At 46.2% G+C, this 11,524-nt stretch overlaps 3 protein-coding genes across 4 annotated transcripts in view; 1 reads left to right on the plus strand and 2 right to left on the minus strand.

Annotated features, from left to right (window-relative positions):
• LOC119107581 (uncharacterized) overlaps positions 1-7,996 on the minus strand; it is a 38,183-nt gene extending 30,187 nt beyond the window's left edge. The window contains exons 1-3 of one of the 2 annotated variants that reach the window (XM_037231076.1): positions 7,833-7,996; positions 7,498-7,633; positions 5,866-7,180 (exon numbers count right to left, since the gene is read on the minus strand). In XM_037231076.1, the coding sequence (XP_037086971.1) occupies positions 7,000-7,180; positions 7,498-7,633; positions 7,833-7,920 (405 nt within the window). In that variant the 5' untranslated portion in view covers positions 7,921-7,996 and the 3' untranslated portion in view covers positions 5,866-6,999. Of the gene's footprint in view, positions 1-5,865; positions 7,181-7,497; positions 7,634-7,832 lie in introns of those variants that run through there. The other variant, XM_037231075.1, reaches the window with a different exon arrangement.
• LOC119107576 (uncharacterized) overlaps positions 1-11,524 on the minus strand; it is a 93,446-nt gene that overhangs the window by 42,698 nt on the left and 39,224 nt on the right. The window lies entirely within an intron of this gene.
• The window catches only part of LOC119107583 (uncharacterized), a 52,904-nt gene that overhangs the window by 6,841 nt on the left and 34,539 nt on the right, over positions 1-11,524 (plus strand). The gene's annotated exons all lie outside the window — the stretch shown is intronic.

Here is an 11,524-nt window from a genome sequence, read left to right on the forward strand (position 1 = left end):
AGGACTGGCACAATATACCACAACCAAAAGCACAGCGTCTGTTTTCGACGCCGGCATTATGTGTTGGATGTCCTGACGTCCTGGACCCCTGGGACCTGCAGGTCTCACTTCGACAGCAGTGCCACAGTCTCACATCTCAACACGCTATCAAAAACCCACCGACCTCATGTATTTCCAGCATCATTGCTGACAGTGCTAGTGCAACACACTCGCCTCTCACACAGCATTCGCCCACATACCCTGCCTCTCGTGCTTTTCACGTGCGTCCAGACAAGGTGAGGTCCCACTGGCGCCGGACTTCTCATCGTTGAATGCGGTGTCGGGGAACGCCGTTGCGGAATCCTCGCGATGCTGTCCAAAGATCGAACATGTGGAATATTTCCGAAGGAAGTGCCAATGCATTTTGTGTTATGCACTAAGCCTCAGAGGAGACAAGCTCGTCCCACGGGAACGCGATGTCCCATGCACTTGCAGCGGCGCTTTGCGGTGTGGCGCTGCACAGACCATACATTAATAACGGACTGACCGATTCAATGAGACAGCTACATGCACTCCGCTCCGGGGATTTACTTGGCCGCGCAGACGGTGGCTTACTGGGCCGGTGAACGTGACAGGAGCTGTTGGCTGCTGCCCGTGACGTCAGATGACGTCACGCGTTGAGGCCCGACTCGGAGCAATTGGCAAATCGTGATCAGTGACGGTACAGTTGCGTGCATTTTTGAGGCAAATATAGATGCAGATGTGGGAAGACCTGAAGAGATGACACTCATTTGAAATTTGTCATCTGGTGATAAGCGGTTATTAGATGTAGCCTAGCCTATAGATGTAGCCTAGCCTATAGATGTAGCCTATAGCCTAGATGTGGCCTATAAGCGGTAGCCTTGATGTGAACTGTCCCAGAAGACTAACGTTCCTTCTTGGGAGCATAAGATGAGCGGACGCCAACGACCACTCGCAATCCAGTGGTAAAAAAAATGGGTCTACAATAGTCTGTATCATTCCTGATCCCGAATTTACGTTCAGAACATCTGAGTTATCAGCATTATATTGTTTTGCCGGAAGTGATCGCGTAGAATTACACCGCGGCTGGATATATCTAAGCACATAATAAACAGAGAGTTTCAAATCAGCGACACCGCCGAGCTTGGTGATGTGGGGCTGAGTTTCTCCCTATGCCTGCTTGTTTTGTTTTAGCACCGTAGAAGGCTGTTGACAGATTTTTGAAACAAAATCACCGTACGGCCATGGACGTTACGCAAGGTGGTAGTAAGGGGCCACGACAGGGAGAGGAGAGTCGCATCAACCTATTCCCCAACAGGGAAAGTATCGACTACCTCCGTCAAGAGCAAAAATCCTAGAAAGGGAAATCGTTAAGCAAAAACACAAGAAAACAAAACAAAAACAACTCAGGTGTGAGTAACTCGCTCGGTATAATCATTAAAGGAAATATTTCGCACTGGAAGATATCAAGGCAAGGTTCATTTATGATGAAGCAAACTCACTTATATTTATTGGTGTAACTTTTTAGTGGAAAATACTGCCTTAAACAACACAATTCCCCAGTTAGTAAATATTTCCTTCAGTGCATTGTGGTTTGATTACGTCATCGTACCTTGCACAAGATTGACTGAGAGCCATTTGTATGGAAATGTGGAGCATATGCGAAAATCACGCTTAAGAATGCCAGATATGAACGCCTCGACAATTAATTTGTATTTGCCTTGATCGTTGGACGGCTCATGGAATGCCAGGGTTTGAATAACGACACTATGTCGTCATGAATGGAACATGACAATAAAATACTCTCCCTCATATACATTTCCCCATTTTTTGCGAGCGTGTAGCTCGAAACTGCAGAGCCTCGGGTTTTAGGAAGGCACACCCGAGATTTCCTCGTTTTCAGGAGGAGTGTTGACCTAAACAAAAGACCATTCCAAACACTGTTCGTTGCCGGTAGTATCCAAGCGCGCGAAGACGTACCAATGGCAAGCGAGTATAATTATGTTGGCTACATCGGGGCGATGAACACTTCGTAGCCTTTAAATTTGGAACAAAAACACTACGAAAAGCGTTTTTGATGTAAGCTGTCTGGCATCAAACAAGGTTGTCCAAACCAATTTAAGCCATGGGGGTTTAAAGTGGTTGAGCATAATGTACGTGCAGGCTATCATTTTCCTCTGCCTGACTATAAGGTGCCAACAGGGTCTTTGTTACCAGGGTGATTATGTGGGATGTGGTTAAGGCTTCCAGCCTTGACCGAGGTTCCTCCCCAGCCATGTCCGCCTCCCAGATACCGGCATATGCATAACTGAGAAGTAAAAAACCACCCCGTTGTGGTCAATGCAATAGACCCATGCGGTCAAAGTTGGTCTACTGTGGCCCAGCTTCATATGAACGCGGTTGTACTTTGCCATGAACAAAGGGTGGTCCAGACGCAGGAAATACGCGAGGGGTAGTGGATGCCTTTATAAGCCTTACAGAAATGACTGACGTCACTAGTAACTCAGTCGGCAAGAGACGTTTGTGGCCATTTTTAAGGCCCAAGTATTTGGTCGAAGAATTCAGACCCCTGAAAGGCGTGAGCGGTTGGTGCTGCTAGGTAATGGTACCCAAAAACTCGTGATGCTGTGGGCATAGTGCGATACACTGGTCTGTATTAAAGGTTTATTCGACAGTGCATGACACTACTAACAAAGGAATAATTCAGGAACGAACGAAGCAAGCGAAGAATGCCATAGGAAAAGCAGTTTTATATCCTTTTTCAAGCTTCCACGTCCCCCTAAAAAAATATGTAGTAAATGCCGTGAGTATGCGGTAGGAATGATTAGCCAAGTCCCAGAGCAACTTTACATCTTTCTCATTATCACGATAACATGTACGCATAGAACCAAGGCATAGATCTTGCGTTTGTCAACAAAGCCCATCAAACCATTCGGTGTCACCGGAGGAAGTCCGACCTAATGACGACGGCCACCAGCTGTCCCGCTGGATCATCACCCTTTGAAGAGAATGTTCCATCCTTACATGGCGTTTTGAACTGAAATAGCCATCTTGAGGACATTTTGATACAGTTCACAGCCATGCCCTTTTTAAGACCAAAAACCCTCTGGTTCCTGAGTTACACGTCCGCAAAAGTGCAAAAAGGTTTATTGGGAGACAACTTCAAAGTCACTTTGGCTTTGATGTCGTCATAGAAAAGTCATACGATTGCCGTCATACTACAGACTGCTTTCTGCTTAAGGTCAAAATAACATGGGCGCTGTTACGCTCGCAAGAGCGATGATGCGGCACGCATGATGCAATCCGCGGAGGGTGATTGGCTGTTAGTGAGATTTAATTGCTGAATGCGCGTCGCGAACGTAAGCGTGAGCACCTTCGGGATGTGCGGCACTCGTCGTCAACAGGGCATTTTTCCTTATTTCTAGACCATAGGTCAATGCTTTAAAAAGAAAACGTCACTGTCTGCAAAAAGTACGGCACCGAAAAAACAACGGCACTCTCCCGAATGTTATAAAAAAGAAGACGCGACGGCGGGTCTTCATTTTTTCTCCTGCTGGCGTTTTGTTTCTTCTTCCTCTGACGTATTTCGTACAGACAGCTCGGTTGGCGTCTTGTGTACCGGAGCAAAGAACCCTGCAGGGGTTTATGGGTTAGCAAGGCATTATAAAGCTAGGAAATATTACGGCAATTTTAGGTCTATTTTACTACAAATTCATCACATACTGTAGGACAAATTTAAATCCTGAGCGAAACAGTGTGACTCAATTCTCGGAAATTATTGAATATTCTTGAGTTGTGTTACCATAAACCCCCGTTGGGACTTTGTTTTGAACGGAGGTCACGGTGAAATGCGGAGTTATAACTGAAAACCTGTGCGGATATTGCGAGAAAGCCTGGAATTTGACGGCCCTGCGGGTTGCGCAAGTGTGGGATCACACTTAGTTGGCATTAGAGTGTGAATCAGGCACGTGAAATGGGTGTGATCACTGGTGGTACGTGCCAGTGGCTTGTATTGATCTTGTTGTGATGGGGAGTATGCACGCGAGGTTTGTACTTCTGAGAGAGAACATTGTTTTAATATCTTTTGAGCCCAATGAATCCCGATAAAATGTGATACATTGATTTGCGTTTAAACACAAGGTAGTCTTGTCGGCAAACTGAAAGAAACACTAGCACCCATGCTGCAGGGGTGTTCAAAGGTAATTCGCTGCTTCATTATGAAGGAGCGAATTATGCGGCGAGTTATGGTGCGCATCTTCCCAACATTCTGAACCTATTGAAGCATTTAACATGTAATTAATCCATTGCATGTCATAATATTAGCATCTCATGTAGGCAGTACGGACAGGTCAGCACAGCTCATTAATGTACATGCTTGGCATCAGCTCACATGATACAGATTTGCGAAGTTCTCTTTCACTTAAAAATTATGAAAATATAGTGCTGTATTATTATAGACGCAAGCACTTCTGTCTTAACGAATTTTGTATGCTCGCAGGCAATACTCGTGAGTCATCATTATCACAGTCGCTGCAATTTGCGTGAGATTTACTCTGCAATTCACTTAAAAATTATGAAAATATAGTGTTGTATTATTATAGATGCAAATACTTCCGTCTCAACAAATTTTGTATGCAAGCAGGCAGTACTTGTGAGTCATCATTGTCACAGTCGCTGCAATCTGCGTGAGATGCTGGGTGTTGAGAAAGGTAAAAAAGTATTGCTGTTGGGTTCTTGGATAGCATTTAATAATATTTTTATCACGAACCTTATGTGCACTGACAGCCTGATCACTTCGTTGCATTTCGCCCATCTAACCATAACTGCATGCACTTTCATATCTTGAGCATTGTGCAAGGTCAGCAGGTTTGCAGTGTCATTTCACTATATGTAATATCTTTTTGTTATACGTGCGTTATTACTTGTGTGAAGAATAGTTTTGAGTGAAGCAGCCTAATAGCTGCAGCATGTTGCGTGACTGTGGAAGTTAAGGCGTCTTTGCATCTTTGTCACTTATGTTTTGTGGATTCCCAAAACAGGCTGAGCAAGTTGATGTCACTATTGTTTGTGCGCTTTTCTAAAAGTGATTTGAACATCGTATCATTCGTTTTTGGTCAGTCATATGTCAGATGCGGAGTTGATACAAGCATGCATACTTAACCCGTCTTGGAATTAATGTGAAAGCAGTAGGGATTTGCAGTGCAACACCCGTATCATTGTTCATTATGCCATGCCACAGCACGGTACTGAGGTAGCGCCATGATGACACTGTTGACCCGTGCCATTACACAATGTACCACATTGGTTGACTTCTCTCTGTCAAGCCTGTGAGATAATAATGTAAATCTGTGAGGAGTAGTGAACGTTCTCATCAGTATCAGAAATGTCGTACGCCACCAGTAGGTAAGTGGGCAAGAGACGTTTACGGCATCTTTTAAGCCTGGAGTGCATGATCGAAAAATGTAAACTCTAGAAAGACGTGGGCAGTTAATGTCACCGGGTCAATGCACTTAAATGCTTTGTGATGATGTGAGCATACTGTGATACACTGGTCTGCACTAAAGGTTTGCTCGACAGTACATCGCACTTCTACCAAAGGGATAGGTCGGGACGATGGAAGCAGGCTGAGACTGTCACAGGAAAAACTTCTTCGCGTAGCCTTCTTCAAACTCCTGTGCTCCCACACCTCTCCCCCTCGCAAAAACAGCAACAGTAGCAAGTGCTGAGAATGTACGATAACAGTCATTAGCTAAATCCCAGAGAAACTAGTCATCTCATTATCATGATAATCATATACTTATAGAACCCGGGCATATATCTTGCGTTTGCCACAAAGAACATCACGCCATTTGGTGTCACCGAACACTGTCCGATCAAATGACGATGGGCACCAAGAGTCCAGCCGAATATCGTTAATGACGTTGAAAGATATCAATGATGTACATTTTATAAAATAACGAATAGCCGAAAAAGTCTCATCTTGTGCTAGCTTTTTCAGTTTTACGGATTTACTTTACTGATAGCCTGTTGACTAACTTTGCCTACTTCTACCTTCAGCATCGCTCATGTCGACAGTTAAGTACGCAAACTTCCCAAATTTATGTTCTTTAAGCCACTCTGAGCCGTTCATAAGTTTAAATATCACCTACAGGTGAACATTGCTGATGTAGTGAACCGTTTTACAATTCATTTAAGTCATACATCGACCGGGTGGCGTCGAAAAGCCGGGACGGAATACACTCTTTTAACAGCCAGTGACTGGCCACGACACGTTTCCCAAAGTCATTTTGACAAGTCTGGTGAAAGTCAGATATATAAAAATCGTCGAATTTCAGAACGCAAGCTGCAGGAATGCGGCTGTCAGAAACCTCAGTGATGTATGCTTTTATATCGGTCACACTATCCTGTCCTGAGTATAACGTGACTAATAGCGACGATGCATTGATGAAAGTTTCACTGCCCAAATAGCTGCTACCAGTCTGTCACACAGAGGACGAAACGATTGTGTGATTTTTCCCGTTTTTGTTGCAGACTTTAGTCAGGATATGAAAGTTGTGTATGTAAGGTTTATATACGCTTCCATCAGGAACTTGATTCCACTGCGTTTTGAGTGCACAGTGTTGGTAAAAATGTATCGAACTGGCCATAGCCCTCGCAAGCATTTCGTCGTTGTAGGGATAATCAAAGCGCCGAAATAGATGACGAAATTATAGATAATGGTTCAACCTGATGTCACGAGAAGTGCCGATTACTCGGATTCGAAAATATATTTTCCTGAGCATCAGATCGGTGCCGAACACAACAGGCGATCAATAAATAAAAAGTGATATTTGTGTGCACCAAATGGTATAAAAAGACAATACACCAATATCACGAGACTCGCACTGAAAGCCCACGCAGCAATAGGCACATCAGGCTGCACCAAAAGTGCACACACGGATGAATATTCAAGCATCCTTGGTTCGCACTCCAGCAAATGTAGCTTTATTCCAGCCCTGACTAGAGCAGGGGATATTTGTGCGCCGGCAGCGGCACAAGCTTGCCGTCCACGTAGTGTTTACAGACAAGGCGGGCACAGCAGTCGGGAAACTCCTTCCTCCTATCTCCTCGAGCCTCGCGGCAGAACAGATTGTTGGCCTTCAGCTTCTTGAAGTCCACCTGCTTTCTCACCGACGGACACCTGTAAAGTGGTTGCGTTAATTATAAAACCTGATAGGCCAGGGCCATTAAGAAACAGTCAGCGCGCATGAGTTGAAACATAGGCATATTTAAACGTTTGCCATGCAAATCTTGACTTACATTCGCATGTTCACCTTGACTTCACCAAGACTTAACATTAGCATGTTCACCTGGACTTCAACAATTCTGAACACTGGAAATGACGAAGCACTTGGATAGCATGTCCAGGGGGTGAATTTGGGCAACAAGAATTGCACGGTGACGGATGTCCAGGTCGCGACCTCCAACTGCTGATTCATGGCAGCATTTTACACTCACTGGAATCTGTCAATGTAAAGAACGCCGTCGTCCTTGACGCAGTGACTCTGTTTACAGCCAGAGAATGGGGAACTCCAGACATCACCGATGTTGTACTTCTTGTCAACCTGGTTGTCATGGCATTTGGTGTCGTCACCTGTAGAGAACAATGGTAAGTCGAGAGATACCCCCAGAATCTCGCTACCAAAACACAGAGCACACATAGTTTAGCTTTGCAGCTGCCTTGTTCATGAAGAGACACTTTGCTAGCAAGCTTCTACACCGACTGCGAGAACAGGCAAATGATATGAAATGGCTTGATAAAGTCACCAGGAAATCATATCAAAAGATCTTACCTCTGCCAACCGGGAAACGAAGATACCTCGGGTACTGTGCACAGCACAGCTGCACACAAACAACAGCGATAACCAGCAGTTTCCACATACTACTGACTGACAGTCTTGCACTGCAGCTGACCAGGGTCCACTCTCGTCTGCTGTCTGGTCTGGCCACCAAACGCTTCTGTATGCAGTCCCCAGCGGCCGGCTCGTTATATATGCGGCACCGGACTGTGACGTCACGGTGCACAGGGCCGGTCGTGATCAGCGCAGTTTTCCGGGAGGATATCTTCCCGAGAGGCGCTGTTCTAGCACGTGTCTGACGCCCGGCGTTTGGGGGCCTTCACCGTGACGCACCTATTGGGGTCGGACCGGGATGGGATCTGGTGTAAAGACCACCGCACCACAATGCTGCAAACGGCCAAGAAAGGGGCCCATAGAAACAAGCGGAGGTGGGACGCTTCACCAACCGCTTCTCGGATCCAGAAGGCTGGATACCTAATGCCGCCGACACTCGCCTCCGCTCATGGTCCGCCGCGGCACGGTCACGCTATGGCACAACTCGCACATACATCCAGGCATCTTCCATCCACTGTGTTTTCGTAACTGTGGATCATGGCGGCAGGGTGCAAATGCAGCTTTACCCGGGCATTACCTGGCGTGCGGCATGGGGGAATATCGCTGATGGAAATATATCTAAGGATCTCTAAAAGAATGGCGTACTGACGGTACTGCAATATTCTTAAGGTGTGTCTCCGCGATTACACTGCAAAAGAACCTAGTGAGACTTTCTGGTGTTTCCTGCGAACACGCCGGTTATCGATTCGTGGCTTCGTCTTGAGCCTTGAATATGAACACCTTCAAAATTACTTCAGTGTTTGGTGGATTTTGCTGGTATCATTTCAAAATTCTCTACAATGTCTTCGTGTCAGGGTACTGAAATAGTCGTTGGCTGGTATACATACATAGACAAAGCGGGCTTCGGAGCGACGTGAATTCAGACATTTGGTGGTGAATGGAAGGAAACGAGAAGATCACTGTATTGAGGTAACGACATAAGATTTTTCAAAAATAAGTAACACAGAAAAAACAAATAAAATTATTTACAAGGGCTCACGGGCATTTTGCATAGACGTCAGGCTTATAGCACTTTCTAGAAGCACCGTAGTGCTTGCAGTCAAGCCACCACCCGGGGGGCATGGTCCCGGGTGATTTCGTCTAAGGTCCGTTTCCTCATGTGAAGGCAAGATCACGAGGCCCTGTACCCGGCTCGCCCTGGGCAGCTGCCAGCTAACCACTGACCTATGACTGAGACAAATATATCTATCTCTGGGATTCCATTCTGGGGTCTGGCGACCGGACGCTGTTCATCACCGGATTCGAACCCACAATGACGAAAAAAACGATAAAAGCTGGGAGGCTGAAGGTTCTTCTTGCATAAACCACGCAAAATGCTACACCCATTCTAGCTGTCTGCGCCAAAGGGTCATTTTAACTATAAGTTCTGAATGATTTTAACATTGCAACTTGAACCTGTTGAAAGTGCTACCTCGTCCTAGATATTACATGTGCAAACGGACATGCACAACATACGGCAACCAAAAACGCTCGTCTGTTTCCGATGCCGGTATCGTGTGTTGGACATCATGGTGTCTTGGGAGTCCTGGGATCTCAGCAGATTAAACTTCGACAGCACTTCCACAGTCTCCCCACATCTCAGCACGATATCAAAACCCGACCGACCTAATCTTTTCCCAGCACCATTGCTGACAGTACTGGGGTAACACACTCGGCCCACACACAGCATCGGCCAACTCACCCTGGCTCACGTGCTTCCCATGGGCGTCTGGACGAGATAAGACCTCACTGGCGCCGGACTTCTCATCGATGATGACGGTGCGGGGGACTGCCGTCGCGGAATCCTTGCAAGGCCGTCCAAAGGTCGAATACGTGGAATGTTTCCAAGGAAAAAGTCCAGTACATGTGCTGCTATGCAGTAAGCCTGTAAGGAGATGAATTCGTCCCACCTGAATGTGATATCATGCACCTTTACATCAACACCTTGCAATGCTCAGCTGCACAGACCGAGCATTACTAACAGACTGATCGACTAAATAAGGCAGCTATATGCATTCCAGCCCTGGGATTGGTTCGGCCGCACAGCCGGGGGCGTACTGGTCCCCTGAGCGCGACGTGAGCTGTTGGTCGCGGCTCGTGACGTCAGGATGACGTCATGCGCTGAGGCCCGACTCGGAACGACTGGCAAATCGTGATCAGTGACGCGTTACAGTTGCGTGGATTTGTAAGGCAAAAATAGATACAGGGGTGGAAAGACCCGCATAGATGGCACTCGTTTGAAATTCATCGTCCGGCGGTGAGCGATTTTTGGAAGTGGCCTTGATGCCAAGTGTTCCAGAAGACTAATCTTTCTTCCTGGCAACTCACGATGGAGGGACGCCAACGACCGCGTGCAATCCAGGGGTATGGAGAATTGGTGCACAGGAGTTGGTACCCTTCCTGATAAAAAGACTACCCCTAGTTTACATGTAGAGCAAATGAGTTACCAGCATCTTATTACTTTCGCCGGAAATAATATCGGTAGTATTAAACTGTGACCTGATATGCCTAAGCACATTAATAAACAGAGAGCCATGTTTAGAGACTCGGCCGAGGGTAGATGCAGGTCTGTCTTTTCCCTATGACGGTATGTTTCATTTTCGGACTGTAGATGGCTTTTCACAGATTTTTTATCACGATGCAACCATGGGCATTGTCAAACGGGCTAATAAGGGTCGACGACAGGGGGAAAGAGTTGCATCCCCTATTCTCCGACAGGAGAGTATCGTTCGCTCTTATCAGGAGCGAAATTCTCGCAAAGAGGCAAATATTCGACATGAATGACTATTACGTAGATAAATCGTGGGACGATGTCATTAAGATTGAGCGAATGAAGACATGAATTAAATAAAAATACTGGTATGGTGAAGCATATGTTCATTGTTTTTAGTAACAACACGAAACACAGTGGGAATAATTGTGCTGCACTGGATTCAACGTGGAAGTTTCGATAACACCTAGGATTTGCACACACCCCACACTTCGTTCCTTTCATGAGGGATGTGGACCCAGACAGAGGGCCGTCTCAAGTATTGCTCGTTGCCGGCATTATCCAGACGCACGAAAACGTTCTATTGGTAACCAGAGATATTTCTGTTGGCTGCATCGGGGGCATGCACACTTCGTTGCTGGTCGATTTGGAACCAAGACGGTACAAAGAGCCTAGTCGATGTAGCTGGCTGGCAAGAAACCAGGTTGTCCGAAATAGTTATAAATAGAAACAAGTAGAAATAGTAGAATTCATGGAAGTTAAAATGGGTTGAGAACGGTCTACGTGTAGACAATCATTTCCTTCTTCGTGAGAACATGGGGCCGACGGGGCCTGTCTTAGCAGAGTGATTGTGTGGGGATATGGTTGAGGGTTCCAGCCATGGCTGAGGACACTTCCTAGCAATGTCCGGATCTCCGATACTGGAATATGCATAACGGAGATGCCAGCAATCACCCCGTTGTGGTCAATACAAGTGACTCATGCGGGCAAAGCTGGTCTACTGTGAGTCAGCCGCATGTGCACGCGGTTACATGTATTATATGCACGCGGATACATATATGTCATAAACACAAAGGTCGTCCAGACGCTAGAAATCTGCAAA

Source organism: Pollicipes pollicipes, unplaced genomic scaffold (assembly GCF_011947565.3).
Source record: "Pollicipes pollicipes isolate AB1234 unplaced genomic scaffold, Ppol_2.1 Scaffold_6686;HRSCAF=7923_pilon_pilon_pilon, whole genome shotgun sequence".
Lineage (NCBI taxonomy): Eukaryota > Metazoa > Arthropoda > Thecostraca > Pollicipedomorpha > Pollicipedidae > Pollicipes > Pollicipes pollicipes.